The sequence below is a fragment of the Odontomachus brunneus genome, unplaced genomic scaffold (assembly GCF_010583005.1).
Source record: "Odontomachus brunneus isolate Ranch 3 - 2012 unplaced genomic scaffold, Obru_v1 Obru_scaffold_061, whole genome shotgun sequence".
Taxonomy (NCBI): domain Eukaryota; kingdom Metazoa; phylum Arthropoda; class Insecta; order Hymenoptera; family Formicidae; genus Odontomachus; species Odontomachus brunneus.
Window position 1 is genome coordinate 177743 of NW_022639511.1, and position 24957 is coordinate 202699.

The 24957-nt window shown below is 41.2% G+C and overlaps 1 protein-coding gene across 5 annotated transcripts in view; it reads left to right on the forward strand.

The window, feature by feature from the left end:
- The window catches only part of LOC116846193, a 114207-nt gene that overhangs the window by 69057 nt on the left and 20193 nt on the right, over positions 1–24957 (forward strand). For all 5 annotated transcript variants that reach the window (XM_032819729.1, XM_032819731.1, XM_032819727.1 and 2 more), the window contains 4 exons: positions 12687–12760; positions 15447–18732; positions 21484–21679; positions 22062–22169. In XM_032819729.1, the coding sequence (XP_032675620.1) occupies positions 12718–12760; positions 15447–18732; positions 21484–21679; positions 22062–22169 (3633 nt within the window). In that variant the 5' untranslated portion in view covers positions 12687–12717. The remainder of the gene's footprint in view (positions 1–12686; positions 12761–15446; positions 18733–21483; positions 21680–22061; positions 22170–24957) is intronic.

The window sequence follows — 24957 nt, forward strand, 5'->3', positions numbered from 1 at the left end:
GAGAGAGAGAGAGAGAGAGAGAGAGAGAGAGAGAGAGAGAGAATCAGGAAAAGCTATTAGGTGAGCAAAAAGTTCTGAGCTTTAGATTTCATACAACCGAAACAACAATTTAAATTTTATTAATCTCCCCGCCCTTTTGCAGTTTTAAAATTGACATTTTGCCTTCTAAAATGCCATGCGGTTTGGCGTTTGATGCATATAACCTCAAAAATCAGTAGTGTTCACGATGACAATAATAAAAGAGCATATTCGATTTTCCATACACTTCGCGTTTCATCTGAAGAAAAATGCTGCTGAAGCCACTGAAATGATTTGTGCTTAACAACAATTGACCAATTTGAGCGATGCATTAGAAGAAAAGAGGCCATTTATTGGCTAACGAAGTCGTAAACTCGGGTAGAATTTTATCGGGATATGTCCCAAGTCCGTAAAGGGCCTAGATAGGCATGCTCTAAAATAGGCTTGGCATTGTTGGGCTTAGAAAGGGCGTACAAAGGCAAATTCTGAGTAGAATTTCCTTAACAGACCTTGTATAGGTACTATTGGGGATGCTCCTAACTAGGCTTACCACTGTTGCGCCTAGAAAGGACCTACAAAGACAAATTCTGAGTAGAATTTCCTTAACAGACCTTGTATAGGTACTATTGGGGATGCTCCTAACTAGGCTTACCACTGTTGCGCCTAGAAAGGACCTACAAAGACAAATTCTGAGTAGAATTTCCTAAACAAGCCCTGAATAGGCACTGTTGAGATTCCTCTAACAAGGCCTACCACTGTTGTGCCTAGAAAGGGCCTACAAAGGCAAATTTTGAGTTAGATTTCCTAAACAGATCCTGAATGAGCGCTGTTGGGGATGTCCTTAATAAGTCCTGCCATCGTTAGGCCTACATATGGCCAAGCAAAAGGATTTCTAAAGGAAAATTCGTAAATAGACCCAAAATAGGCACAGATGTGGATGTCCGTAGACATCAACACAACAAGACATGTACTTATATAATTCAGTCAAGGTCTTATTCAATTTTTGAAATAGTTAAAGTCTTACAGAATTTTAGTTTACAGTCTTAGACAGAAGTAAAATTCACAATTTATTTATTTATTAATTCACTTTATAAGTTTGAAGTAAAACCAAAATACCTATGATTTTGGTTCTCAAAAATATAGTTTTCTAAATAAGGTGTGTCCACATAGGGTTCCATACAGCAAATTTTCCGCAAGATAACTTAGAAATTACATTGAAATATAACATTGAAATAATTTAGAAATATTTGTGAAAAATTTTATCAAAATCTTGTTCACTAAAATATTTCAGAAATCGCTTATAATAAGCGTTGATTTATATATTTATATATAAATTTAATTAATTTAATGAAATCTTATATGGTAAGGTGGATTTCTCCTTCTTTTAATTGTACTCCTTTATAATTACTCAAAGTTTTATAGTCTTTCGTGACTTTATTTATTTAATAACAATCAACAATAAAAAAATTTTACTATAAAAATTTAAAAATAATGAAATGGAAGTGTGGAATTTTGTAGACCTCACCTCATTAGCTAAAGGCTAAATTAACAATAAAAGTATGAAAAATATAATTTTTATTAAAATTATATCATTTTATTAAGTTATATTATCAAAAAATTATATTACTATGTTAATCACAACACATATGGACAAAATGTAAGACGCTTATATCGATTGAACAAGTGACGTAGTATCTAAGGCAACAGATTCATAATCCAGAGGTGCCTCAGGCAGGGTCCAGGTTCGAGTCCCACTAGTGTCAGTGAGAATTTTTAAGTGTGATGTAGCATTGGAATCAAGTAATCTAAAGTTTTCAAATAAGATCAGCAAGCGCCTGTGACCTTTACGAATAGTTTCTATTAGAAAATAGTAGTACATATTCATACATAAAAGAATATTCTTTTCTATTTAGGGATGTCTAGATAAGGCCTACATAGGCGTGCCAGAATAGGATCTCGTCAGATTTATAAATCGGGCCCTGACTTACAAAAGCGTTACATCTCTGTACAGGGCTTATTCGGGCTTGCCTGAATGGCGCCTAGACAGAAATGGGGAAAAACTATCTAGGGACTTTACAAGCCCTTTTTTAAATTCCTACCCGGGAAGTGATTCTGCTTCATGACAATGCCCGACCACATGTTGCGAAAGCGACTCAGGACCATATCTTTGCGTTAGGCTGGGAACTTCTCCCGCACGCGGTGTATAGCCCAGACATGGCGCCTTCCGATTACTATCTATTCCGGTCGTTGCAGCATCACTTGGCTGATACCAGGTCTGTAAATATGAAACCGGAATTTGCCCATAGATGGCCCTAGCTGTCAATGTAGTTACCGTCAAACCGCGTCATTGGCGCCATTTCCTTGTTGACATCTCTGACAAGAAATTTCAACTCACAACAATACAAGTTTCATACAACAGCATAGTTTGTAATAGCGTTGAACATTGTCGAATTTTGTGCCTGGAAACTACGATTTGCTGACAGCATTGATTTTCTGTTACCATTTGAAGAAAACTGTTGCAGAATCGCATCGAATACTTGTCGAAGCTTATGGTGAACATGCTCTTGGTAAATCACAGTGCTTTGAGTGGTTTAAAAAATTCAAAAGTGGCGATTTTGACATGAGAAACGAAGAACATGGAAGACCACCGAAAAAGTTTGAAGACAGCGAATTGCAAGCATTGTTGGATGAGGATGACACTCAAACGCAATAACAACTCGCGGATCAATTAAATGTGACACGAGAAGCCGTTTCCATATGTTTGAAAGCCATGGGAAAGATCCAGAAGATGGGTTCCACATGAACTGAATGAAAGACAACAGGAAAACCGAAAAACCACTTGCGAAATGCTGCTCGCCAGGTACAAAAGAAAGTCATTTCTCCATCGAATTGTGACTGGCGATGAAAAGTGGATATATTTTGAGAATCCTAAGCGTAAAAGATCATGGGTAACTCCAGGCGAACCATCGACATCGACTGCAAGGCCAAATCGCTATGGACGGAAGACAATGCTCTGTGTTTGGCGGGATCAGAAGGTTGTGATCTATTATGAGCTGCTAAAACCTGGCCAAACCGTTAATACTGAACGCTACCGACAACAAATGATCGATTTGAATTAAGCTCTGCGTGAAAAACGACCAGAATATAAAAAAAGGCAACACAAAGTGATTTTGTTTCATGATAATGTACCATCACACACAGCAAAACTGGTCAAGGAAACGATTGAGGCGTTTAGTTGGGAAATACTTTCGCATGCGGCTTACTCACCAGACTTGGCTCCGTCCGATTACTATTTATTTGCATCGATGGGACACGCACTTGCTAAGCAGCGCTTCACTTCTTACGAAAATGTACGAAAATGGCTCGATGACTGGTTTGCCTCAAAAGAGCAACAGTTTTTTTGGCGTGGCATCCACAAATTGTCAGACAGGTGGGAAAAATGTATAGCTAGCGATGGGCAATACTTCGAATAAAATATTTTTTATCATTTTCATACAATAAACGTGTATTTTCTATACAAAAATTCCGGTTTCATATTTACATACCTGGTATACATTTCGTGAGATTTGAAGAGATACGAAAATGCATTGATGACTTTATCGCTTCGAAGCCGGTGAACTTCTATCGTCAAGAAATTCGCAAGCTACCTGAAAGATGGCAAAAAGTCATTGATGCAAACGGGGAATATTTCGCTGATTAATATTTTTTTGTTTGTTTTTGAATAAAGATTGAATTTTGCAAAAAAAAACTCTTGCTTACCTAATAAATTTAAATAGGAATGAATAAAAAATGCGTAAATGGGAGTTTTCAAAGGGGGATTAATTAAATAATAATAACTGAGCTTCAGGGTCGGCTGGAAAGTTTGATTCACCGTTCTGGAAAAATATTCAACAAAAATATTTATTCGTTTTCGCAATAACAGGCAGCACATGGTGCTGTTTGGTTACATTTGATATAGTTGTATTCCAACCGAGTCTTTCACAATATAGTTTACTATTTCGCGTATTTGGAGTACACAAAAGCCGGAGCTGTTCAAAGGACTCACAAGACTCGCGTAAATTTCCGTCGAGTCATCGGCAATAATAATTGATTTCGGCCGCGGGTTCTCTCGCGAAATTACGAAGCGGCCCAGCTATTTCGTGCAAGTTGCACGCGATTACGCATGATCTGGACGCAACCCCCCTTCCCCAGCAACGCGAATACCATACTCCTCGAAACTCCGAGTCCGAGAAAGTATGCTGCAGAAACGCGGCAAAAATTGCACGCTCGAGTTACGCGAGCTACTCGCGCAACAATGAGTTCTTAACTATTCGCGATTCGCCGGTAGTTCTATTAGCATGTAAACGAAGGAAGTTGAGCAACACAGCGAATCCACAGAGCACGGTTTACGTGTATCGCCTGGGACACGTTACAACGAGACGCGGGGCCAGGGAGTTTATGTGCCAGATCGCGTCGAGAAATTCACTTTTCCGTCAGCGATGACGATGGATCAGCACGATGTTAGCTCGGCTAGCTAGCTAGCACGTATTGAGGCGCCTTCGCCTTCTCCTCGGTAAACGCTGCTTTTCGTACCACATCGTCGTTCGTGCAGCCGGGAGAAAGTACGGCGGTTTCCTTCGCGGTTCTTCTCACTGCTCGCAATCTACGTCTAAACCCATGAAGGGCTTCGCCTTGATATCGAGCTCTCGTGCTTGTATCAACAGTTCTCGCTGCTAACTTGTTTCCAGCTCGAAGCGCTCGACTTCAGATTTGGATGTGCATTTTTTATGTATCTTTCTTAATACAGTGTGTTTTGTGAATATCGTGTAATTTAACTGGAATAGTTTTGTGAATATCGGATTTAATCTCATTCAAAATTCACACTTGCGTATCTTACGTGACGAAAGCAGTGTCGGGCATTGAAATTTTTGTCGACCACAACAGTCGGCAATTTATATTAGTAACCAAAATTAATCAATCGTCATATGTACTGCTAATTACTAGCAACCACGTCGTAATCACTGATAATTTAACTACGGGTAATTTAATCGCGTTTGGTGTGATCACGAATAATTCAATTGATTGATGAAATGAATTACTAATCCGTATATAATCAATCACATCAAAGTTTGATCACATCAATGATTAATTTCATGAATCGACGAATTTATTTGTGGTTCCACACATAACGATTGATCAGTTTTCATGATTGATTTTTCGATTACTTTAGACAAAGGAAATTCTCACCGATTAATGGCTAGCATTGATTTCCATTCACAACTGTTAATACGAATCCAAATGACATGGCCTGGATTCTGGCCTGGATTTATGGCCTGGATTCTGACTGTTTGAATGACAAACAAGAGTCCAGGCCGTGAGGAACCGCACACTGTGCGTAATAATCGAGACAACTTTTACGTTGTAGCGCGCGACACAAGAATCTAGGGAAATCTTTGGGTAATCAATAAAGTTAAGAAAATGAAGTGCTAACGGAGCTAACTTATACCTCATTGAACGTTAAAAGCTAAAAGGGGCAAAAAGAAAGAAAGAGCGCACAACGAGGCAACGTGACGCTTATTAGAGCGATGATGCATTAATGCGGCAGGTGTTAAAGGTCGCACGCTGAAACACATGAGACCGAAAAACAAACAACTACTAGTTGAGCGTTGTTTCCGCGCAATTTTCCTTAGTGGAAAAGCCGACTGATACTTTCCTCCTTCCTTCCTTTGTAAAAGTCTCCCCCGACCCGAGAGAGATCTCTTCGATACGCGGGATATCCGCCGGCGTGATTCGGCGCGCGCATCGCCGCTGAAAATTACACTCAACTTTCTACCGTCGCTCAATACGTTCCACGTCGTGACGAGATAAACGACTCACAGTGGTCTAACGGAAAGAGGATGCCCGTTTTTCGCGACGCGCACGGAAGGGCAGTTTAATCAGCGTAGACAAAGGGCGCCGGAAAATGCGTTCTTTATGCACTCCGCTTTTCGCGCAGCGGCTCTTTGGCTACCGTCGCTCGCTGGACGTATGCTATTGCTCTGCGTGGGGCGACAGGTGAATTCAACGGGACGCAGGCCGAAACGATAATATAACGGTAATCGTCGTACGGTTGGTGGAAGACGCATCAGCGAGTCTCTGTTGTAGCGCGTCGAATATACATCTCTTTACAGGCGGGTTAGACGAAATTTCTTAAATAAATAAAAATGAAAACCACAATATTATGTGGATACTCTTTTTTTTTTGTGTGTTAGTTACACTGATGACAAAAGGAGAGAATTATCTCCTGTTTTTCTTTTCATTGATTGTGTTCAGTAGAAAAGCAACTTGGTAAGCGCTTTCCACTGGCAACAGCCTCGCAGCTGTTGTAAGATTTTCTCCCGGATGACACTAGCGATTTGCGTTTTTTTCCAACATGTTATATTAAGCGGTCGCCATTTTTTCCATTATACTTTCAATGTGCTGAATCACTTAGTGAACGTATCGGAAAAGCGTAAATCGTCAAGTTTCGTTCAGCAGAAAATGTTATGAGCAGCTGTAAAACTGCTGGTAGCGTAGCGCAAAGCACTTTGTCTGCTGAACGTAACCATTGTCTATGTTCTCCGGCTTTTACGCCACCAGTGCATCACACGTTGTGTTCAGCAGCGGTTGGTGCGACCAGTCGGTAAAATGAACATGACTTGTCAGGCTTTCAGAAAGGACAAATGCTCATTTAGCGTCTGCAAGCATAACAGCTAAATTGTTCGATGTTTCAACAGTGACACAGTCTTCACGGTTACGTGCCCAAAACTACACGACTGCATGCCCAAAACACGACAAGACTTCACTGGCGAAAGAGTGAACAGTAGCTGAAAAGCAAAATTGATTGGCTCGTCGAACACTAATTAGGATTGTGTTAAAATAACACTGGGGGATACTACGATTTCCGGAGCGCCAAGTTTTGACTATAGATTCTGCATCTGCAAGCGATTATAAACAAAAGTTAAAGAGTGATAAAAGTGACTATCTGCTTTATTTTACAAGTTATAAAGGTTTTTAGTTGGAATTTTCAAAATCGACATAAATACGTTTTTATTAGTTTTAGACTATTTTCGACTTCTAATATGAGAGAAAGGACATCAGAGGGGGTACAGGGGGCAAAACCCCTTCGGTAGTGTAAAAGTAACATTTATAAAAAGAAAAATAAAATTCTATAGCATTTAAAACACATATAATGCTATTATATTCATAATATGTCCTATTTTACATAAACACTATGCTAATTTTTTCAGTATCTATTTTTAGTTTATTGTAGACTCATTAATTTAATAAGGCGAAGATTATACCTCCATATGGTACATTCTGGATAACGCGAAAATAATCTGCAAATGGCAAAAATGTCGTTGATTTCTAAATTTGCAACTACAAACCTCTATATCTCCTAAAATAAAGCAGATAGCCACTTTCATCACCTTTTCACTTTTCTTTATAATCGTTTATAGATGCAGAATCTGCTGTCAAAACTTGGCGCCCCGGAAACCGTAGTTTTGCCCAACACTGAACTACTGCAACAAAAATATCAGTAAAACTCAGTATTTATCCTGAAGACTTTGTTTCAAGAACATTGACTTCAAAAAGCCAACTTCTATAAAACGATATATTGTATCGCCTGGGTGTTCGCATTATCTTGCCTGTTCTCTGTACGTGAGAGATTTTCTCTCGTAATTTCTGAGGAGGAGAAGACTAGTCCTGACCCGGGCACTCCTTTTGGAGTGACCAGTAGTATAAATAATAAGTGTAAACAGCGTACATTTGCCGATATATGCCAATCGTATATATCGCCTGCGTGCGTGCGATTCCGTACCGCGAAGAACAATTAAATTACCTTGATGTTCGATATTCGGTTTATTTGGGTCACAGTAAACACCGGGATTCAAAGTTCCTGACAAACATTCGAAACCAGCACGCAAAACTAGCTTGTTTACAGCACACAAACAGAGATCGAGACATCAAATTCAACGCACGAATGATAACGTGCGAGACTGTTGCACGAACGAGGGAGACTAAACTCCCCGAGACTGGCCAAGTTGTACTAATTTAATTGACAAGCCTCGAGGTCGACCTCCTTTGGTACAACTACCTGATTGAACAATCCCCGCGGGCTGTGTTGTGAACGATATAACGTATGGATCCCACAAGCTCGTATAAACAGACACATACACGTATGCGCTCGCGACACATGCGCGTGCATGTGTCTCACTTTTGATCGTGGGTGCGTCCACATCTCGATGTCGCTCGCATCTTGAAGTCCTTCGTGCGCTAATTAATCAGGCAAAAATGTTCCTCGAATTTCCCTCGTTACTTTCTCCTCTCTCTCTATGCCTTAAACCGATTTCCCACGACGGCGACTTATCGTGGTGTAAGAGAAAAAGAGCTCTTTTGTGTTACATCATGTATTGAAAATATGTAAAACAGGACATTTTTCATACCTCTTTTCTTGCGTACGAACAACGCGCGGGGCGCATACCTCCCTTCTTTCCGCATTTTTCCACAGAAGAATATCTCTCTCTCCCTTTGTGAGCGCAGGTTGACGGCCTTTGCTGATTTTCCAACGCATATTCAGACTTTTCCGCGTTCTTTCTTGGCATATTTCGGTTTTCGAGGCGCGGCCGCCGGTCGCTACATACCTAGCTCTGTGCATTATGACATCAAAAACGAGAAAATTTCTCTGGCAAGCTGTGTCTTCGTAAAAGAATCGATTGCAACTATAGGAGAAGACTAAAAGCTCAGTCAAAAGCTCCACGGATAGACGTTCCGTTGCCTTACAACTTGCTCAAGACATACAAGTTATGTAGCAGTAGAAAATATTGTAAATTATGTTTGAAGTTCAATTTATCTTGCAAACGGAATTCTGATAGTTATGAACCGTTCGTGTAATCATCCAGGAATAAAAACACAAATACCTAAAAGACAGATCTATATTAATGGTCATTACTTGAAACTTGTCTCTGGTGAGATACTCAGATTCTAGTTGAGAGTTAGATGTGAGTTTTTCAGTCGAATTGTGATTACAAATGTAACGCATATATTTCAAATAAAAAACTTAAATTAAAAAACTCAGAACTTAAATTAACAAACATACAATTCAAATAAAATCTCAGATCTAAATATGCATTCAGATCTTCTTTCTGAGTGTCTCACGTATGGAGGTAAGAAATAACAGTAGGGAGGATATTCCTCCTTTGGCTTGTCTAAGCAGACATAAGAAGTATGACCCATACTGGTGTGGCCTATCAAGCACAACAATAAAGTACAAAACGCGATATTACTGTGGCCAACCAACCACATAGCATACTTACTCTCACGACCTAAAAAGCTTCACATTCCCTTCTGTTATTTCTTACATCCATGGTCTCACGTAGGACTAGTTTCAAGTAACAACTATTGATACAGGATGATACAGGATTGATGCAGGATTGATTCCCATCGCATCCGACATCTAACGTATGTATAATGATTCAATATTCAATAATAGAGTTTCTAGTTAGCGACATTTTTGTCTTTAGGAAATTAATTCTCCTATTGGTTATTGTACACCGTACGTTGGATGCCGGACGCGATGTGAATCCTTCATAAAGACATGTGCTGCCCCAACACAATTAGCCCAAAACGTAAACATACGCGCGCGTTTAAAAATTTCTGCGATTAAGAATCCATTCACGTGTAGAACGATCGATTGCGCGGCGATTTTTCCACGCCATATTCAGAGCGCCTTGCCAATTAAGGCGTAAATTTGTTTGAAACCCATAGGCTGCTGTACGAACGGACCCGTCAATCACACGGACCGTTAACTGTGCGTACACCATGATAAAAACAGGGGCCTTATTACGACTGTGGCGCGGACCCACGTTACGTTTTCTTCCCAATTGTCGACGACGTTTTATAAAGCGTCGCTTATACGACTATTCGACACAGCGCCGTGAACTTATCCAAGGGATTTAATAGATATTTTGAACACGCTCTCTCAAGTGATTTCGCGCCGAGCTGACGAGGAAACTCGGTGTGCGGGCTACCGTGTTTGCGAGCTTGTGTACTGCAACATGTCCCGGAATATAAGGTTCATAGAACAGAATAAGGGGTTTATGGGCTAAAGCGGTAGCCGTGAGATAGAGTCACGTTCGTTCGAGTAAGTTAAGCCGAAAAAATGACGCGGTTTATGGCTCGTGAGGAAAAACCGGCGAAAATAAGATCGTTTCTCTCTCTCTCTCTCTCTCTCTCTCTCTCTCTCTCTCTCTTTCTCGGCGTAGTCGCACCGTTACATTAATGCGGATTCCCTCGTAGTTGAATCCTTATCGGATCGCGCAGCTGAAGAAAATCGAATCACGAGCGCGACGAGGCCTTCAACGAGACTGCACCGCTGTAGGTGTTTGTGCGCGGGGGTAAGCGTGTGTATTATGCACTTTCTACGATTACTTTCTACAATTAGAGGCGCCGGTACGCGCTCAACAAAAGCGCGAGATTTGACGTGAGGTCCGTGGCCGATGGGCGCGTTCGTGCAGCAAACGAGGCGTTAAGCAGCAACGGAATGCATCAGCCTACATATTATGGAAACTGAATAATTGCTATCAGGCTTGGGCGCGCACGATTTCGTTTCTTTTGCGTCAACAATCGGCGAGTCGCTTTCGCGAGACGTTCGGAATCACGCTTTGAATTATATACCGATGCTGTGTTATTCACAATTCAAATTCAGCACGAAGGTATCATGAGAGCCGATATCGAGTTCTCCTAGATATTAGTTGCGTTTAAATTGGGTTAATAATCTGAGAGCCCTCATTTTCGATTAATTGCGCAATTTTGCATTGCAACAATCGACCTGTGGCGTGTCATATTTCATGGCAATCGTGTCTTTCCTTGTAAGTTTTTTCTTAGTTTTATTATATGTTTCCAGCAGTGCAGGTATAGATTATCAATAAAGCCCACCTTGCTGAAAAACACAGCAAATCCCACATAAACATAGAACATTTTTTAATGCCACGCGTTTCATGATTCCTAAAATATAAATAGCACATATGAAATGTAGAAAGATAAATTATTGCGAAATGCGGTCTGCTTCTAAGTTACGAAATTCTGATCATTTTTACCGTAAAATTTTCTCCGTGCACGTATCGTCTTTTCTATGAAATTGGATTTGAACGTTAATGAGTGATTTTTAGCGAACGTTCAAAGCCGAAGACATTGACGAGGACGAATCATTAAGAGATTCGTACTCGATAATCCTTGACTGACGTCATATCGCTCGCGCGCGCGCCACAAATACGAAATAAAAACTTTTAATAAAGCTTCCGGCGCTGCATTGCGGAGTTTTATGTTATACTCCCTAAGGTGAACAGGCTCGTAAACGAGGTCATCCTCATAATGTTGAAAATCATACTTGCACGTATACACATACAAGCACAGCAAACTGCATCCGTTTTCACAGCCGGCACTTTTTTTAGAATTTTCATTTCAGCAGCTCATATGTCATCTTCGCACGTTGATAGCATCAACGTGACCGGGAATATTTACTGAAAGATTCTTTTTGCATAAATATTTCATATATGTTATTTTATTAATAGTGAGAGAGAGAGAGAGAGAGAGAGAGAGAGAGAGAGAGAGAGAGAGAATTTATGAATATTAGGGTAAACTCGAATATGATGGCCATATCGGAAAGATGGCCATAGGTTGTAATTTCTTTAATAATTGCAAAACATTGCGTTTGTGTAATCAGTCACAAAGATATTTATCGTAGTGTATGTGCGTACATTTTTCGAAATAGCAAGATTATGAATATTATATTATATGTGCGTACATTTTTTGAAATAGCAAGATTATGAATATTATATTATATTTTTATTTTCGACTACTTGTAAAATTTCTCATGTATCCACTAAAACTTGCTGTAACATCGAATAAATTACAGTTAAGCTATCGCAATCAACGTTAGATACATAAAGTAGGTATGTAAATTGTAATATAACATGCATTTTTATTTTCGTTTTTACTATTTGTTTTAAGTACTATCATAACCGTCTTTCACTCACATTTTGGGTAAAATGATAAGATCACTATTATTCTAACATTTATAAATAAAAAAATCGTTATATTTCAAAAATTATTTTCAATATTACAGTAATTAAATCTTATGCAATATATTTTGATCAAAAATTGGATTTAGAATTTAAGTTTTGTAATAGAGGTTTCTGTTTTACATGTAAATTATATTTTTCACAAATAGTATGTATTAAATATCCTATACTAAAATGAATATGTCAAATTATGTTTTTTTCATTATTTTATAGAATAATAGGTGCAGAATCTTGAACATAAAATATGTATGGGTCATCTATTTCTTATGGCCATCTTGTCTTAAACATTTAGGTAAGATGGCCAATGCTCATGTTTTGATATTTTTGTAATAAATAATTTAACTGAAGTATTTTCCTTTTTACTTTGATGGTATTATGTACTGTAGGCTTCAGTAAAGTAATATGCCAAACGCTATTAAGAAATAACAATAAGAAATGTATTTTTTTTGCATTTTAAAAAAGTATGGCCAACTTATCCGAGTTTACCCTACACGATTTCTCATTATATATATGAAACTTATAAGCCCATGTTTTATTTGTGCAAATATGAAAACGAAATTGAATAAAATTGTACGGTTTATGTTGCAGAAATCGAACGAGACAGAATCTACATACAGAAATGACCGGCACAAGAATGACTCCTGCACTGGGAGTATGCATAGGTGAGTCGCAGTTGCAAGACGGGAAAGGGAAAGAAAGGAGAGGAAAGAACAACTCCGCAAGATTTTTCCCCTTTCCTTTTGTAATGCATGAAAAATACATGTTGGCTCGTGTAATCCATATCGGCAGCGTATCGGTGCCGACGAGAAAGAAAGAGGGGAAGAAAGAACTTGGTGCTTTAAGCGAATTATACGCGCAAACATTTTTATTTCGGGCCGCGCGGCAGCATCACCGTTGAGCAGAATGGACTAGCACTTCTGGGCTGCATCCTGTTGCATTGTGAGTTCGTGATGTAAAGCCCGCCAATCGAGGTGACTGCACCAAGTACTGTTAGGTTTACTTCAACGCGCCCGGCCAGTGAGTTAACTGTAACTCGCGGCTTAACAAAATTTTCTGTCCCGCGCCTTGACCGACGCGTTTGGCCTCTTTTCGTTTGAGGTGAACGCGTATATACGACTCGCCTGCCGATCTGGCCGAAACGAAAAATCCCAAAAATTCAGCAAACGAAATTTCGCTGTGCACTTACAGTTGTGAGTCGTGGGTCAAGAATTTCCAACTAAAGTCCGGTGCCCCACTAGGAACTCGGTGAATTTGCTTAATTGGCTAGGGATTAATGCTTGCAAATTTAGCGTGATTAAACCGGTGATGCAATTGACAATTATTTTAATGACAGATTTATTTTTTCTTAACTGCGGATAATTAAAATTTAAAGCGAGAAAATTAAATTAACATTTTTTCTTAATTCTACATGTCAGTAATGAAGACGTCGGCAATCATTTGGCATTTTATCGCTAATGCCGTCGTTACTCATAATTTAGTTAATTTTTATTAATTTTTGTCTAGACATACGGAGAAAAAGTCTAATTGAATTGAACTATCCTGAGGCGCTGAACCTTATAAATCACTTATTTTTTCCAACACGGCTACAAATCATAAGTAATTTTCTTTATTTACAATGCTTAGTACATACCCAGACAATATAATGTCTAAAATCGGGACATAAGACGTCTTAAAGATCATCTTCAAAGTGTCTTTCAGACGATTTACGTATAAATGTCTTTAAGGCATTTTGAAGATTATCTTTAAAACGTTTTATGTCCCGATTTTAGATATTATGTTGTCTGGGTAGTTTGATGAACATTTTATGAAAACAATTTTGAAAAATATTAAAAAATAATCAAGATATAAGATACTTTGCGACAATGATTAGTTGCAAAAGCTTCGAGCTTGCAAATAAATACAATCGTTGCTCGTTCCAATTATCATAACAGAGGATCAGTAAGTGTTTAACAGATAATCATAAAACCGTAACACGCGTCAGAGTTTAATTATTTCGAACGGCATAGATATGAGATGAACGTGTGATCGATGAAACACCTTTTTGAATAAATACTGCTGTAGCAGTATGGCTTTATTGTACAAAATACCTCTTTATATAAACATCGCATGCGCTACTTAACGGCTATTTTCCGGGACGTATTGCAGCGCGGCTATAACTGCGGAAAAACTCTATTAACAAGATAATCTGTTGACGATGTTAATAACATTCGAACGCGCGAACGTTGTGCGAGCGCTCTTTCGCGGAACTTTTACTGCGCGATATTTCCACCGTGTGTGTGTGTGTGTGCGATAAGTGAGCTTAAGCTGTAAACCGCTTTGGAATTTGTTCGATATTTTATTCGAGTATAACGAGTGCGAAATTAAGGGCGTAACATGCACAAATAGCGGAAAACGGCGATTTATTATTTTCGTAAACAGGCTCGGCGGAGATCGATAGCTCGCGCATGAAATCTACAGCATCCGAGCTGCAAACGTGGCGGATAGATGTATTCAAGAGGTGGAAATCAGATGTGGAAAATTTTTACTGCGGATCCGCCTCGATAAAATAAATATTTACCTCGGCTTCGACGCTCCAGGAGGAAGAGAGAGGTAGGAAGGGAGAGAGAGGAAAGGTGGGAGGAAGAGAGGGAGAGAGAAGAGAGGGAGAAGGGAGAGAGAGAGAGAGCGAGAGAGAGAGGAATCGTGTATCGACATAGATCGACACGAGGACACACTCGAAATTCTTTGCATAATTCCGAGGTCTGCTTAATATTCAAACGCACGCTTGCAGTTCCTCCGTGCAGAACGCGAACTGTATTTCGCGGAAGCGCGCGAATACAGCGCCGTAGCGAGCCGTCGGTAATTCCACGGACAACCGGTTTTTCGATCCATTAAATGTCTCATCTACGCTCGCCGCATCTACATTTTTATTGCGCCGCGCGAACGCACGCACGCACGCCACGCGGGAACCAGTCGTCGTCGTCGTCGTTATCGGCGCGGCCGCGACTTCTGATCCACGTACACGCGCGCTTATTACCGGTGTGCTTGCTATATCGTCAGCTCCTGTAACTCGCCGTTCCATTGTCAAACATTGCAATTAGGATCGCACGGGGCCGAGGAGAATGGCAGACGATGAGTGTTACGCGTCGGAGTCGTCGCGACAGTGGGAATGTTTCCGCGTATGCAAAGAGTGTTTTGGGAGTAGCGGCGTCTTGCGAAAGACTCCGATTCAAATGAGTCATTATGCACCTGAAGGAGAGGAGCATTTGTACAGCGGGCAAGCACAGGCAAACACAAAGACCCATTGTGCCTTCGGAACGGCTGATGAGTACAGGTGTAAGATAACAGGATGAAACTTGGCTGTTTCAGGGACTTTGCTGCTGCTCTTCGGCGATCCATTACAGCAAGTTACAGCAGTACCGATTGTGCCGCCGGGCAAATTTGATTCCCAGGTAACGCCGACTCCCCAGGGAGCCACGACGATCTTGACAAGAATCTCACCGAGCAATAAGTCGATCGGAGAAAAGGATAGGCAAAATGTCGAACTGACGAGTAGAACAGCTCACGACGGGGAGAATGGATCGCGGGACAGGGTCGACCCTGACGAAAGTCAGAATGAGGGGAAAAGCGATGTACCGGTGTCACACCATGAGACACACGCGAGTTCTCAGGCGGGCAGCTCGACTGAAGAAATCGAGAGCGCGGATAGTAGTAAAAAGTATGGAGAAATTTCAGCTGAAAGCTCCGGCAAGAGCACGAACGCTGTCTCCGAGAGACCTCTCAAGCTCTCTAGGACAAATGAACTGACTGTTACGACCACGAAGCCGAAAGACTCCAAGCAGGACAACAAAAAAAACTCGGAGAACGCCACGCATGAAGAATCTCCCGACCATGAAGGAATATTGGCCAAGACCGTGTCGCCAAGCACGAAGGAGAAACTCATCGACGGGATATTAAACACGAGCAGTAAGGAAAATCTAGAGTTCAAGCAGGATACCAACGTAGAAACGACGTCTGGGAATCATACACTTCCGCAGGAGTTGCTCGTTCACTCTGAGGACAAGAAGAACTTGATGACGGAGGAAATAATGACCGTCGCGTCTATAGAAGATTCCTCCTCGACGTTCCCGAAATCGACGGAAAAGACTGCGAAATCCGAGAAGAATGGCAAAGCTAACAAGTCCGATCACAAGGAAGTCATCCCAAAGCTCGAATCGAGGAAAGACAAGAATTCGACCTTGGCCAACTTTACGGATCGAAAGGATGTGGAGGATTGGCAATTGAAGAGCCATGATCGAGAATTAACCACGATGCGCGGTGTTCAGCATGAAGACGTCTCGGAAAGCAAGGAAGACGCGCTCGATTCCGCCACGACGGCATCCGAAGCGTTTGATTTGGAGAAGACCGATGGGAAGAGACGAGCCGTCTCCCTAATTAATGACACCTACGTGAACTACAAGCCACAGGCGGAAAAGGAGTCCAGAGACAACGCGAGAGATCAGGTCGCTGACGTGGACGGATCGCGCAGCAAAGGCGACCCGAAAGAAGAGGTGGAGGTCGTCGAGAATGTGACTCATCAGCCGATATTGAAGATTATAGATACGAACAACACTGCAGCAAACCATTCTCATACGAATGAAGTTGGCAACGGACAGACAGAGGTCGTCTACAAAAGAGGAAAGGTGACCGTCACTGGAGACAAAGATGATGAGGAACAAAAGGTATTCAACGCAAGCATCAAGAGCGCGGACGACGACACGGGAGAGCGGAAATCGATAGACAAACCTGAGTCCCAGGTGAGGTCGCTCGAAACGACGACTCTGAGCGCTCAGCCCGAAGAGCAGACCACTTCCAGAGTAATTCCTAGTCCGATTCCGCAAGGCAGAACCATCGAATTTTCTGGGGTTAACGAGTTCCCGAGCGTCGAGGTGAAATCTACGACTACGACGAGGATAGATACTATATTCGGGACAGCGCCGGCTATACAGAGCACGAAAATGATAACTCCGAAGCCTTATCTGCACGTGGAGTCCGTGAGATCGCTGGAGATGACGACAGAAACGACAAGTCCGAAACCGAGGAACAGCAGCGGCGACGTCGCTGAAGAAACGTCGGCTTACGAGAACACTATCAGCAGAGAAGAGTCGGGGAAGAAGTCTATCGTCACCGAGGCTTCTGTCGTGCTCGAGAACAGCATCCAACAGCAGAAGCCGGACGAGAAGGGTTTGAACGAAGGCTCCGCGAACATCACCACGGAGAGCTCCTCCGCAGCGATTACAACAGTAATACCAATAATGGACGAAATCAGGCCGACGAACGAGACTTTCCCGGATAAGTCGAACAGCGGTGTAAAGTCCATGGAAAAGAAGGACTCGAGAGCGGAACAGAACGATGACGCCTCGACTGCGAAATCGGGGGAGAAAGCAATCGCAAGTACAGACGAGGACCACGATGTGACCGGGAAGGGAATAACGGAAATCAGTTTGCCCGAAAACGACGGCATGGAGGTGATACCACGTCCTGTCAAAGCGACAACGCCATTGCTAGCGCGCTCCACGGAGACGCCAATCACGAGAGTGTTCTCTCTCAATACGGACATCCAGACACAATCCGAGGAGGCTATGATGAATCGCTCAACTATCGTCGTTGCCGATTCCACGAGAGTCCCTTTGGACAAGGACACTGCGACCGGGCCGAACCAATTCACGATTCCCTCGACGCCGCCGGCGAAAGGCATCATGTCAACTCCCGCCGCGGCGACTGTCGAGAATACGAAGTTGACGCTGAAGGCGCACGCGACGCTGCAGCCTCTGGCGAACCACAGTGACGAGACCGCACCTACTACCTTGAACCCTGACGAATCGTCAGTGCCGACCACCACATCCATTGAATTCGAGTTCGTCGGTCTCACGGAGGCGATCTCTTCGAACACCACCGAGAAGAGCACCGCGGAGCGGACTTTCAAGGAGCAAACGATACCGATGAGAATCACGACCCCGAGATTGACAACTCCGTATTCCTCCTCTACGAAGAACAGCTCAGCGGAAGAGGCGCCCACCATGACGGCGAAACTCGAGGACTTCACGGAGCTTCCAACGACGAGCGAGCACGAGATCCCGACGACGGAACCGATATCATCGATCACGGCGAACAACACTGATGAAGTCCTTCCCACGGTCACTGAGCTTCCCGTCAAAGAACAGAGCACAGAATTTATGAAGAATGAAGTTACTACGAACGTGATCGATTTTACCGCTGCTATGACTGAGATTGGAATCCTCGGCGTCACCGATGACCCTTCGGCATCTAAGAACTCGAGTCTCGACGCGAATGTCACGTTGACAGTCGCCCCGGGCGCGACGGAACTTCCGCCGAAACCGATTGTCACGGTCCCACCTGATGTTATGAAGAATATTATGAAGAGCCATTCGGTTCCTCCCACTTCTATAAGCACTTTGGAACCAGAAGTTTTCGGAAACACTCCGAATAGCTCGGAACCGCCCGACAAGGACGTCACGGCGGATATCCGGTCGTTTCAGGACGAGATCACGTTGCTGGTGAATATAGTTATAGAAGGCAGTCCGCAAGAGATCTGTCCTCGTATGCTGGAACTGAAGAATGCACTCGCGATGATGCTGACAAGCGGCATGAACAAGTAAGTTTGTACTGTGAATTTCTTAAAGGTAGAGTCTGACTCATATTAAAGCGAAAAGTAACGGCATTTTCATTCAAAGCGATATAGAAAATATCTAATATGCCAGTCGAATTGAATCACAAGAGTGAAGCTTTCACTTAGCTTAGAGTGGATTTTGACTCTGTATGAACGAGTGTTTCAATCGTTTAGATCGAACATGTGTTCCTGGAATAGTGAGGCACATCAGATTCACTCTTCAGCTTCGAGTGAAAGTATTCACTCGATAATTCATAGTGAAGAATTTATTTCTCTCTCTATACGAGCGAAAAATTACTGCAATTCGAGTGACTCGACGCTCACTCCACTTTTCGAATGAAATTTCACTCCGAGAAATTTAGAGAGTGTGGAAGATTGTAAAAGACGTTGGGATTTAAAACTTCTACAGACAAATTTAAGAAATTGGCAACAAGATATTCGCTGTCAATCCTAAATAAAACTTTAGCAAATTTTCTATCTGATTTTCTCTTCTAATTTCATTTAATTTTAACTTATGCTCTTTTCTTACCAATTATTCTCTAAAGTTCTTGGAGCAGAGTCTCACTCAAAACAAGTAAAAAGTCACAATATTTTTACTCGATATTGCAGATACTGCCACTTAAAATCGCCAAAGTGAATATTTCGCTCAAGCTTAGAATGGATTATAATTTTATCTAAACGAATATTTCCGTCAATTGGAATGACCCGGTGCGCATTCTGTTTTTCGAGTGAGATTTCGCTCCTGAAATTTAGAAAGAGCGCGGGTATTTTAGGTTGATAAATAAAAATTATTTGTACGACCAAAAATTGCAGTTTTTTCATGTTATATTCCACGAATGTATCTGATTTTAATATTAAGTTAAATATCAGAAATTAATCGCTCTGATATATATAATCAAGATAAAATTAGAGGCTTATAATATATAGAGTGTTTCTAAAATCAGTTACCATCCTCATTATTTCAGAAACGGTTTAAAATTCCGAAAAATCGCGAAACACGTGTTCAATTATTTCAGGATGCTACTTTTTTAAGTGAGAAGTCGCCTCCCCCTCCCTCTCAGAGGGATACAAGGAAGGCACCTAATTTTAAAATTTTAAATGGAATTCCCTATTTTTTATTGCATATTCTTATAGCTTATCTCGACAGCTTTTCAAAACACTATAATAAAGTATTTTTTTGGTTAAGTACTTTTTGAGTTATCAGGCTTGAAAGTCAACAGCATGTTTCGATATGCGCACGGAGAAAAATAATTTGCTGGCCCAGCAAAGTCTAGCAAAATCTTTTCGTTATTATGTGAACAGCGAAAAGATTTGCTAAAAGTACTAATCACTATTTGCTGGATATAATTTGCTGAATCTACAAATTATTTTGCTGTAAGAACCATGATGGATTTATATAAGCAGTTGCAGTTTTTCTCCGATAGCAAATAAATTTGCTAAGGATACATTATTTTGCATTGATAGCAAATTAACGTAATTCTTAGGACAAATACACTCAACAAATTTTTTGTATGTCAACGAAACTATTTCTGCTTTGATAACGAGTAATTTGTAAAATTACTTACGTCAATTAAGTTTTTTTGTTGTCACTACGAATATGTAGTAGCAACGACGATTTTGCTAAAAGAGCAAAATTATTTTTCTCCGTGCGCGCATACGAACGGCGCGGCGAGGCGAATGCTTCAAAGCTTAAATGGCCGGAATCTCTTTCTAGTAATATCCTAGTAATACCAATGGAGTTGATAATTTGACTTTCAATTTGTACACGGAAAAAAAAGATTTGCTAATATATAGGAAACTAAAAATATTAACTGTGCAGGAGCAAATTTTGTCGCTTTCATAGCAAAGTTATTTAGTTGTGATAGCTAAAAGATTTGCTAATATATATATATATATATATATATATATATATATATATATGCAAATCTTTTAACTATCACAACTAAATAACTTTGCTATAAAAGCGAGAAAATTTGTTCTTGCACACACAGTTAATATTTTTAGTTGTCCATATATTAGCAAATCTTTTTTTTCCGTGTAGTTTTTGTAAGTGTTATTTGCTCGGTGACTGCGTTGATTATTATCAAGATATACTTTATTATAGTGTTTTGAAAAGTTCTCGACATAAGCTATAAGAATATGCAATAAAAAATAATAAATGCAATAAAAAATGGGAGTTCTATTAAAAATTTTGAAGTTGGGTATCTCTCTTGTACCCCTTCGGTTATGACTCTTCACATTCTCTTAAAAAAGTAGCTCCCTGAAATAATTGAATGTTTCGCGATTTTTCAAAATTTTGAACTGTTTCCGAAATAATGGGAGCGGTAACTGACTTTAGAAACACTGTATAATATTATAGTAAGGAAAAAAGTAGGGCTTTTACAGCTCCTTATGTTATATTACCTCGATTAAATATTGATTAAAATTTTATATCCTTATTTGGATATAATGACTGATCTGTGTGGTAACAGTACGCTAAATATAGATATAGATATTCGATAAATATAGATATTCGACGCTCAAAGTGATATTATATTGGCAGTCAAACACATTGGAAACACATTCTTTTGAACTCGCAGCGTAGGAAACGAATTTTGTTTTAATGAATATTTTAACGATGAATTTGCTCGGCGTTCGAGAACGTCGCGTCGCTCACACCGTCATTGAAAGTGTGTTTAGCCGGCAGTGCGCTCGTTACGTATTATATATACACCAGTACGATACTTGGTTTTACAGGCTCGTCTTCTGTAAACAAATTGTCATCCACAAGAACCCTTGTTACGAGCCGACGAGCTCGTTACCGACATCCACGGACATTCCCCTGACGTCTATTTTGGTTTACGTTATCGACGAGGACGGCAAGTTCAACGCCGCTATGACAAAGAACATGCCAAGTTTGTACAAGGTGACCAACACGTTGTTTCCAGTGAAAGTAAGTTGAAAATGACGTGGGAAGTGGCGGGCGCACGGATTAGAACGCGAGCGCGATAACGAGTCGGTCCAGCCGAGGAAATCAGCGGAACTCTATTATAACTTTTGGCTCTGTTGATCTCGTTGGAATTTAACTCGTGCAGAACTCCCGAGCCGACAATCGAGCGCGAACCGTTCGCTGCAGAAAGCTCGCGAGTACATCGTTAAAAACCTCTCTCCGTGCGATGCACCTCTCTTTTGTAAAGGGCGATCGATCGGTCGACGCGTCTCGCGTACCGGGAGTAATTTAAGTCGTATCTCTTCGACTAAACGGCGGAACGATCGGCTCGAGAATAAATCTGTATTATGTCTGTATTCCTCCGTGCTACTTGTCCCTTTTGCAGATAGTCAAGTTTGTGCTGGTACAGGAAACGGGTTCCGAAAGCGCAATAGCCGCTGCCATCTTTTCATCTATGATCTTCATTTGTTTGGTTGCCATAGCCAGTCTTATGGTAAGTGTTCTCTTCGCTTATTTGGTTGCTCTCAAGATATCTATGTACACGTAGTATATCGTATTTAACTTGCGACGAGTATATATCACCGCTCTTATTCTCTTTTTCATATTCACCTACAACAGCCAGACACCTACACACACACACACACATGCACACACAACACCTGACGTCGACTCGTCTTCGACGCAAACTTTCACGCAAGATACTTTGCGCCTTGAACACATCTTGAAAATTGCTCTGCATGTGAGACCAATTGTCCCTCTCGCTCAGTGTTTTCGCGAAACGAAAATTGCATAAACGAGAATCTCAAGCTTAGAACTATTATAGTTAGCCAATATCAAGCCTGAGTCGTCCCTACAAGAAAACCTCCTTGCTCACACCTCTCACTTTGGAATTTTGATACATGCGTCATCCGGCACCGCATCATCCTCACCCAAATCATTGTTTGTGGCGTGGCACGTCACCGAGGAGTCGCAATGGGGAGTACTAATTTTTTGAAGATTCAGCTGCGCAGGTCCGCGAAAATCTATGCTCTCTGACATAGGCCGCTGCGTCGCGCTTGCATGGCGATAAACCTCTGTTCAAAAGGTGTTACGTGTCGGTGTCGCCGTCCGTCGTAATGGTGTACGTAACAGTTCATGATAACATGTCTATGTGTATACACGCTTGTCTACCTAGCCTGGCAAGTGAAAGACGACGCTCTCTTTTTTCCTTCGTGTCGCGCGGATGATACGATAATACGATGCATGCGCAATGTTTTTGCGACACGCGCGAGAATGTGTGTCTCTTCCTTTTATTTTTCTACCTTTTGTGATAATGCCAGCTTCTTTCGATTTCCTCTCTTTTGCCTCACGTTTACATCACATTGTGTACATGTACTTTATCCGCCTGTATCCGTATTTACAATCCGTGTGTACGTGTGTGTGTGTGTGTGTGTGTGTGTGTGTGTGTGTGTGTGTGTGTGTGTGTGTGTGTGTGTGTGTGTGTGTGTGTGTGTGTGTGTGTGTGTGTGTGTGTGTGTGTGTGTGTGTGTGTGTGTGTGTGTGTGTGTGTGTGTGTGTGTGTGTGTGTGTGTGTGTGTGTGTGTGTGTGTGTGTGTGTGTGTGTGTGTGTGTGTGTGTGTGTGTGTGTGTGTGTGTGTGTGTGTGTGTGTGTGTGTGTGTGTGTGTGTGTGTGTGTGTGTGTGTGTGTGTGTGTGTGTGTGTGTGTGTGTGTGTGTGTGTGTGTGTGTGTGTGTGTGTGTGTGTGTGTGTGTGTGTGTGTGTGTGTGTGTGTGTGTGTGTGTGTGTGTGTGTGTGTGTGTGTGCGCTCCTCCCCTATTGAGTTACTTACTAATAACAATAATAATTTCGCCACGAAACTCGCTGCATTTCGCGCAGTGCCCGTCCCGCCCCCCTCCCCTCTCTTCCCGTTATCAATACGTTAATATCGCGCTCGCATAGCGCGCAACAATTAATTTTAATGAACGCGAAATGCAGCCGTATTACACCGAGCAGAATCAAAATCGACGAAATTTCCCGAGTCAGCTAATAAGAGAGAGAGGAGAGGAAGGAAATTATCGCTCGTATGCGCACAGTGCCAAGTAATCCGGCGTTATTACACCATCAATTTTCGAAATTGCACTTCCTCCCCCTCCTCTCTCTCTCTATCTTTTTTCTCTTCAGCTGATGGAGAGGCATTTTTTCCCACGGCGATCGATCAGACTGCAACCACGGTAAAATTACAAATGCTATTTGTAAAACGTTAAAAATAATATTGCGGTTGCAACGGCAAAAATAGACGTGAAAGAAAGAGAGAGAGAGAAAGAGAGAGAGAGAGAGAAAGGATAAATAAGTGTCTAACAGCTGTCGCCGTATCCGGGCTATTTATGATTTATTCCGAAAGAAGCTCGCGCAGTCACGCGGGGAATTCCGCGAAATGTTTGAAACAATGCATATTCGCGCTGTGTTTCGTGATAACGTATAATTAACGGCGAGAGGACGGGCGTCTTTTGTCTTTTTCTCTTCGGGAGGAACGAAAAAATGTTGGCGCGCGTGATTCTTCGGATATGGATACGATTTAGGCTGCGTTCGCTTTGGGCGTTTATGCGCTGTAAGCGTCATTCTATCTTCTTCCCACATGTAATGAGCGATTAAAGCTGGCCACACACATTTTCCGGAACGGTAACCGTAAGACGTAACGTAAGAACTGACCAATCATGTTGAGAATCGTCGAATTGTAAGGTCGCCATTTTTGTGAATACTCGATAATTGTTCAATTTTTACGTTACGTCTTACGGTTACTGTTACGGAAAGTGTGTGTGGCCAGCTTAACCCATTAACGCCCAATCTTTCTGAATTTTTACTAAGTTTTCGACACGATTATTTCGTGTGTTATCGGTCTGAAAAAAATTTGCAATGACTATATTCCAACGTAAAATTTTATGCTCTTTCCGTATGCAGAATCCGTAGTCAAAATCACGATTAGACCTCAAGAAAAAAAAATATGGCCGATTTAAGCGTGAAAAACGTGAAAATTTTCGAAAAAAATTTTTTCTCGATTTTTTTTCGCAATGTTATTGCAAAGGATTCATCTTAAAACTATGGCCAATGGTGGACAAACTACTTGAAGTTTAACAGGAAATTTTTATAATAAACATTTAACCACTCTTTTTTACAAAATGGCGGCGAAAATGTAAAAATTTTATAAAAATCGTTACTTATTTTTTTTCTCGAAAACTATTGAGTTTAATGAAAATTGTCAAAGAATAAAAATGTCTTAGAATTGATCAAAGAATACTCTCAAA